Genomic DNA, 8,997 nt, shown 5'->3' on the forward strand with positions numbered 1-8,997 from the left:
TAACACCTATTCTATAGAATGATTAATTATTTGCATAATACTATCTTATATCAGTAGTTAAAAAACTATCTTATGGTAGAAGATATGTCATGTCTAGACACATCCCGATCTTAAGATTTGATGCATAAAACCCATTTCATATTAAATAATCTCAACTTTTGAATACATATAAGGTGGTCAAATGGTAAGGGTGGAAGACTTAGAGAGCAGAGTGATAAATAGGTTGAAGGTTTGAATCGCACTATAAAATACTAACATATTAACATTTGCGTATAAAAATATTTGTAAGACAAACATAGAACTATAAAAAAAACTCCCCAAGATCACAAACGTTTTCTCATTGTCATGCATATAGAAATGTACACATACAGAACACAAGGTAGAAACTTAGAAAACTTTAGCAACATCTTTTACTAGGCCACGATTGTTTCGAGCAAAGTCTGAGAATTCCTCATATGAAATGAAGTCATCCCCATCAGTATCGATTTCGGCCATCATTCTTTGCACTTCTTCATTGGTTACTGATCCAAGCGTTTTCAATGCATCACCAAGCTCCGTCGAAGAGATTTTTCCATCACCATTGGCGTCGAAATGCTTGAAGATTCGGTCCCTGTCAACCACATGTTGTGCATCATCAGCCATTGTATAATGTGTGTATATTAGAATTAGTTTCTTTTGATTTTGGAGTTAAATGGAGATTGAGAGGTCAAAAACAGAAGAATTGGCTTTAAAAATAGTTTGGCTGCCCTAAAGGCAAGGTTGTCCTTTAATATAGAATAAGACTTGGTCACCATAATTCCATAGTTCAAATTGTTTAACCAAAGTTAGCATTGTTTAAATTGTTCCATTTTTGTTTAAGAAAAGGATTGGGGGGACATGGTCTTTCTAAGTTTATGGTTGAAACTTGAAAGTGATAGGGTCAATTTGCTATACGAATGTGGCACACCCCTACATACATGGGTACTCTTAAAAGTAATTAGAAAATGAATAATGATATGTCATAGCATGAATGAGGATTACATGTCTGTAATGATGTCTCATTCCCTATATCAAGCCAATCATGATTAACACGTGGATAAAATAAATTTTTTAAAAGCAACAAGTAATAAAATGGAGCACTCTGATTGGCTTGGGACATGGAGTGAGACACCGTGTGGGATAAATGATTTCCATTCGTCGTAACAATAATTAAACATTGTTGTTTTTTCATTACTAATAAGGGAATCTTATCACCTATAGGTAAAAAATTACTTTTTCTTGGGGTGCATGACTACCTCTTCCAACAAATGTCACTCCCATGAATTGAATTATTGACCTTTTAGTATTTCTGAAATCCAGTGAGACCTTACACAACTAAATCAACATATTGTTGATGATTAAACTTTGGTTTGAGAAGCCCTTATTATCGGGAATGCCGATCACCTTTCTCATTTTTGGTGTCCCATTTGTATATCAATATAATTAAAAAGTGACAATTAAGTAAAAAGAAAAATCATAAAATAGAAAATAATTCTTTTATATTACTTAATAGAATGTGATTGGTCTGGGACAAAAAACATGAATTTCTTGAGATGTGTGATCTTTCTCTTATTATAGGTGTCATATATGTAGTGTTCTATAAATTTTCTTCCAAATCTACATAAGAAAACAAATTGGCTGTTGAATTTACAAAACTAGACACTCTACATTTGTGACAAGTGTACAAAATACAGGTTTTTTGTAAAATTGATGGGTTGCTGAAATTCCTAAACTAAACAATATTCGTGTCTAAAGAAGGGGATATTTTTGACAAAATGACTTTAAAATTATTAAAATATCGTCTTCTTCACTTCTTAATATTCTCTCTACTCAAACTACACACTATTTCACATTTTTTCCAAATTTTGTTCAAAAAATCTTATTCTTCAACCTATACCAACTCATAAGTATCATCTTCTACTATTTTTATTTTTACTTCATCATTTTCAAATGTCAAACCAACTAACATCTATGATTTTCTAATCTTTTCATTTTTACTTCATCATTCTCATAACTAAATCTATGCATTCTATTGGTATATGTCAACATATTGGTAGTTACAACTTTTTTCATTTTTACTTCATCATTCTCATCACTATTTCTTTTCTTTTTTTTCCAATTTTTGTTCCACAAATCTATCATCTTCACCGAATCTCAAGTATGATTTTATGTTTTCTTTTATTTTGACTTCATCATTCTCATGACTAAATTCATGTGTTCTATTAGTATATGTCAACATATTGGTACTTACTACTTAGTAGTATTCTTTTCATTTTTACTTCATCTTTCTAATAATTATTTCTCTTTTTTTTTCTATTTTTATCCAACAAATCTATCATCTTCAAATGTCAAACCAACTTACAACTATGCTTTTCTATTCTTTTCATTTTTACTTCATCATTTCCATAACTAAATTCATGCATTCTATTGGTATGTCAACTAATTGGTAATTATTATTTAGTAATATACTTTTCATTTTTACTTCATCATCCTCATAATTTTTTTTTTCAATTTCAATAGAAAAGTTGGAAATAATAATGATACTAAATAATCATCTTCCAATGATAAGTTGGAAATAGTTTCTAAGATTTATTATATCATGCATGCCTATGGTGGTAAGCATATGTGTTGTCCTTATGTCTTTATGTTGATCCTATATTGTATTTTCCTTTCTTCATTTCTATTTTTATACAAATTATTATGTAACATATACATTCTGGAAAGTTCTATATATATTATTGTTAGGATCATCGTAATCATTGTGTAATGTCTTTTAATCATTATATTCTTACAAATTTTATGTATGTATAGTTTTTGGTTTACATAAAAAATTATTAGCTTAATATTTTTATCTAACATACACTTTAGAAGTTGAAATTATTAGACACGATTATTCTTGAAAGTCTTTTATTACGTTTTCAAAAAATAAAAGAGTTATTAGTTAACTTTAGAAGCGGAAATTATTAGACATGATTGCCTTTGAATGATTTTTATTTCATTTTCTAAAAATTAAACATTTGTTTCCCGCATTTAATTGCATTGAAATTGTTCATGCTACCCCATTCTACATCAAATGTGAAACCTACAATGTTTCTCTTATCAATTTAGATGCCCAAGAAGAAAAAAGTGGGACTCTTGCATGTTTAATTTATATACTTCTTTACTTTATGTCATTTTTATTCAAACAAATTTTATGCATGTATTGTTTTTGGCATACATAAAACATTATGGTTAATATTGGTATTTGACGTACACTTTAGAAGCTGAAATTATTAGATATGATTGTCCTTGAATGTCTTTTATTTTTTTCTAAAAATTAAAGAGTTATTAGCAATGTTGTGAAACTCGAGTCAGACATCAAACCAGAAGATGTCTCATATTGAGTTTAACTGGTTTAAACAGTTAAATTGTTTGGTCTAACTGAGGGATTTCATACATAATTAATAATTTTTATCTATAAATATATAATTATATATAAATGTAAACTTTTGTGTAATTAATAATCATGTATAATTACATTGAAGTAAAGTATCTTCATATTTTTTTGGACTGGAGTAAAACAAAAAATTAGAGTAGTGTTTCATTTTTTTATTAAGTGAATCGTCTACTTTACTTCCCGGGTTAATCCGGTTTAACCGGGTTTAACACGGCCATATCAGAATTTTATCGTTTCAAACGGTTCAACCCTCACTCGGTTAAGACGGTAAAGCAAAACCGTTTTCAAGTCCGGTCAGTTGTCAAACCAATCGGACCGTCCAATACGGTCCAGTTCTCACGACACTCGTTATTAGTTACACTTTAGAAGTAGAAATTATTACGCATGATTGCCCTTAAATGTTTTTATTTTATTTTCTAAAAATTAAACACTTGTTCACCATATTTAATTGCATTAAAATTGTTCATGCTTCCTCATTCTATGTTAAAGGTGAAGCCTACAATATTTCCCTATCAATCTAGACGCCCAAGAGAAAAAAAGTTGGAATGAAATATTTTTAAAATACATTATTAAAAAAACTTATTTATTGCAATCAACTTTTTCCATAATAATAGTGATAAAACATATTTACTTCTCTATAAAAGTATAAAGTCAACATATTTTTCACTAACATAACAATTGTTCAGTTGGTTTGACTTTTTGACCTTTAATTTTGAGATTTGATTGATGATTATATTTTGAGATTGAATTTATCTGTAATGTTTACTATTTTGTAACAACCAAAATATTAATACAATTGATGTATATATTAATGTTGATCTTATTTCCATATTCAATTAAATACACATTTTTTAATTTCAATGTAAATGCACATTATTATTTTCCATTAGATTAACTTAATGAGATTATGATGTGCTTTTAATTTCTTTCTTTGACTAAAATAGTAATATTATGAAATAACAGTTACAAAAAAACAATAATTATTCTAGAGGTCACAAGATAAAGAATTAATGACAATCAAAAGTAAAATAATTAACATTATGTTCGAACATATTTGATGTTTAAACAGTTACAGATTTACAATTATGAAAATTAAATTTGCGTTAGAGAAATAGTTCTAATTTATTTTTACTATCAATGCTATTTAAATTTCTAAACCATGAAATCATTATATTTGAATTTAAAAATCAAATGACTATTAGAACTAAAACATAATCATATCTATAAACATAATCATATCTATTTCATAATTATGTAATATGTAAGAAATTCAATGTTAGAAAAACTAACAAATATTTCATGTGTTACACATATTTTTTTAAATATAGAAAAACATTAAAAAAAAGAAGTGTATAAAAAATGATATAAAATGAAGATACAAAATGTTAATTTATTCAAACAAAATTTAATTAAAAATTAAATATCTAACTAGAAAATGTAAAAAAAATATAATGCTAAAAATAAAATATAAATAAAAAATATCTCTAGAGATTACTTCACTTTTATTATCAATATAAAGAGATGATAAAAATGAATTTCTTAGCATTTTTTAGGAATTAGCTTTAACTATATAAATCATTGTTTTTATTTTAATCATTATATATTCTTAAATTTTGTTTTATTTCCCTTTTTAAGCATTTGATGTTTGTAACGGTTGTAAGAATATACTTGTCTTTCTCACCTTTGGAATATAATGATTAGAGGTTACGTTCACTATATGAGTGTAGGAAAATATTGCCTTTATTTTTATTACGTGTTTCTCCTTAATTATTTTCAACTTAAAACTATTCTAAATTTTGTGCAATGAAGTTTTTTGTTATTCCTAGGGAAAAAATGGTTGCTTTACTTATATCTTGTATATATGCGCATTTGATAGTTACACTTTAGAAACCAAAATTATTAGGCATGATTATCATTGAATGTTTTTTTATTCCGTTTTCTAAAAATTAATCAGTTGTTCTCCATAATTAAATTTGTGATTTGATCGATGATTGTGTTTTAAGATTGAGTTAGTAGCTTACCCCTACTAATGTTAATTTTATTTTGCAATCATATTATTTCTATATCTATATTTATGGTTTAAGAAAAAAATCTTCAATTTGATTATGATAATCAATTAATTTGATTTATATTTTGTTTAAATTAATTACGATTCCCTAATTTTAAGCAATCTAATAATGAATATAAATTTGTAGGATTATAACTAATAAATTTGTGAAACATTAAATTTTTCCATTAGCATTTCTTGTCATTAATGTTTTATATTATTCCCGATACCTCTTATTCAATATTATATCAAAATTAATTTGATATAATATTTATTCTCTTGAAAATATGATTCTTATATAAGTATATTCAGTCTTCATTATCCTAGCATCCAATTTTGCTATGAACCCTTTTTACAATACCTAATTTATACTATCTAATACACTAATTAATTTTAAAAAAAATACACTTATAGCAAGTTAATGAGTGAAAATAGAAACATAAGATCACATATAATTGTAGGAAGTTTTGGTAATTCAAATTCTCTATTTAGTAATTATCTCATTTATTTAGGTTATTATTTAGATTAACTAATAATTAATATGATTTTCAAGAGGGTCATGTAAATTATAGTTGAAGGGAGAATGTTCTTAAAAAAATATGTGCATTTTTTGGGGTAGAAAACGAGTAATTTTACTTTTCATGCAAATGTCTTATAATCAAAAAACAATATGAAGTGTGTGTGAACACACGAGTATATAGATGAAATGTAACTATCTCCTTCTCATTCAACCTTCTTGATAAAAAAATCCAATATATTACAACTATTACATCCTTGATAGCTACATCAAAGAATTAATAAGAAATTTACAATTTTACCAACCATAAAAAAAATTATTTCTATTCTATAATCTATCCAAGTTGCATAAATCTTATTCTCCTAAATCTTCTATATGCCTTTCATAATCCAAGTCATATTATGTATGCATAAAAAGAAAATGGAACTCTATATACCTTCTATATTAAACCATTATCTTATTAAGGAGAAAAAGTCACCTTCCAGACTTTCACTAAATGGGTGACAACAAAGTCATTCTATCTCAATCTATTGGTGAAGAAAGAAAACAAGTAGGAGACACAGACTTAAGATATTGCTGTATGAAATAACTATTTTAAAAATTTTAAGATCATATAAAGAAGATTTTCCGAGCATAATAAGTTAATAACTTTCATTTGGTTATTGTCAAAAGGATCTTAATGCCTAATGGTAGATTACAAAACAAGCTTGTTCACATAAAATAACTTCTTCCAAGTATCTTCCCAAATTCTTCATACTTTCCTCGACAAAGTTAATTGACCCCATATAAACCTACTCGCCTATATAAAAAATCACATAGATACACATCTTGAAATATAATGATGGTGTACATTAGCAGTTGAGTGAGAAATTCAAAATACAACAACTAATTTATCATTATGATTCACAAATCCATATGAATCCATTTATATGGGTATTTATGTGCAAATTATTGAACTAACATGCTAGATTTTGTAGTCTGTATATGTTGTTATCTCACTTTGTTTCTATTCACACACATCTTGAATTGATTTTTATGGATTCACATGTGACACTTTGTATAATATAAACTTTGTTTGTGCTTTCATTTATGTTCCTTAAATTTTGTTATTTTTTACAGTTTTACTTGCTTGGAAACTTTCGCACTACTATGTTATTTACTATTTTGAGTTCTCACATATAATGAACTAAAAAAAATTATGAAGAAACAAAGATTTTTAACTCAACAATTTAATGAAAATATTTCACTTCAATTATTGATTCAATGAATTTTATGTTTTTGTATTGTAAATATTTTGACTTAGATAACTATTTTTTGCTTCAATTCATACAACTTTAATATTTATATTATATTATTAACTTAACACACGTCTCCACTTAACTAAAAAACTTACACATTTCATTTAACTATAAATATTAAATATATTTTTCAAACCTAAGATGGAGCAGCCCATGCAAATGCACGAGCATACTACTAGTATTAGGATAGAAATTGTACATATGTCATTTGTTTGATAAAAAACATAACTTGCATTATATTAGATGAGCCTAAGAAATGACCTATACACATCCTAATCCCTAATCATTATGTTAATTGTAACACCGTGAACTTTCTGTGTTTGTTTTATTAATTATTTATTTTATCAACGATTAATTTTAGAAATTAATCGGTATTGATTTAGACTAAACCATAGCTGAGTGTGAGTCTTTTTTTGTGATTTTCTATTTTTTGGTAAATTTTCGTAATTTTCTGTGACGAAAGGTTTTTGAGCTGCTGTCGGGCTCAAATTCGTCCATTTTCAGTCCAATAACGTGTTTTTGAGTTCCCTAACTCGGAATCGAATTCCAATTGTGCCATTGACTTCGAAATATTATTTTGAGTCAAGATAGTCATCAAGTTCGTTCAGAATGCATTCCTAAATATTTTTTACCTCGAATTCTGTGTTTTGAAGTTCAAACTGTAAACCGAAATTAGGGGATTTTTAATATCCGACCGAGTATTAGCCGAAAATACTCGGGTATGGTTTAATCGAGAATGTTTCACCGAAAAGGTCATACCACTTTCATGTAAGAGGCTTGAAAGTGCGTATGTCAAGAGGAGCACTTTGGTAAGCTTGCCCACTATGTGTTTTGATGAGGACAATTTGAGTTTCATAAGAGCTTGAAGATCATCAACAAATCAACATGCTTAAGCCTCAAGATTGGTATTAGACTTAGACTAGTAATTAGTTTAGGTTGAGTCTAAGGCTTAGGTAAACTCAATACATGTCTCATATACATAATACATTAAATCATTTTATTTTGAGATATGACATTCATAATATGTTCATGCATCATATACATACATGTTATCTGTGCACCCTAGGCACAAACTTAGTGTTGAACATGTATAAGTTAAGTGCATAACGTATTTGAGTATTTCAATTTAATAATATACATAGAAATATGCAATTAATCGAATAAGGTGAGTTTTAATCGATTAACGTAAGTTTTTGAAAAGCAGTTGGAACAGAAAACTTGGAAAACCGAATCAGTTACAATTTTGTATCTCGTTAATCGATTAACCAAGAATTTAATCGATTAACTGGGCTGCATAATGGTTTCTTTATAAGCTGCGTTTTTAGAACTCAAGCTCAGATTTTTGCATGTTAGATTTTAAGAGAGTTAAAGCATATTTTCGTGTTAATTGCTGCATCTACATGAAATTGCATTTGTGAGATTAGAGAAGAGAGAATTATATATTTGAGGATTGAGAGGCATTACATGTTTAGTTTCTCATCATTTCATCTCATATGTTCATGAATTTCTTGATGTTTTTGGAAAGATTTCATGTTATGTAAAATCTGTTTTGAACTCATGCATTATCATTATATATGAGACATGTGTTAGAGTTGTAGAGTAAGGTGTTAATTGTTTTAATTTGAGCATTGTAAGTGCTTTAGATTACTCTATATTCTTGTTGTAAAAGTGTTGTAATTTT

General features: G+C 27.2%; 1 protein-coding gene across 1 annotated transcript; it reads right to left on the reverse strand.

Annotated features, from left to right (window-relative positions):
- Positions 323 to 706, reverse strand: LOC109326074 (polcalcin Ole e 3-like). The gene has a single exon (XM_019558726.1). It carries the CDS (start codon positions 640 to 642, stop codon positions 388 to 390), a length of 255 nt encoding a protein of 84 aa, XP_019414271.1. The 5' UTR covers positions 643 to 706; the 3' UTR covers positions 323 to 387.

This window comes from Lupinus angustifolius, chromosome LG14, assembly GCF_001865875.1.
Source record: "Lupinus angustifolius cultivar Tanjil chromosome LG14, LupAngTanjil_v1.0, whole genome shotgun sequence".
Taxonomy (NCBI): Eukaryota; Viridiplantae; Streptophyta; class Magnoliopsida; order Fabales; family Fabaceae; genus Lupinus; species Lupinus angustifolius.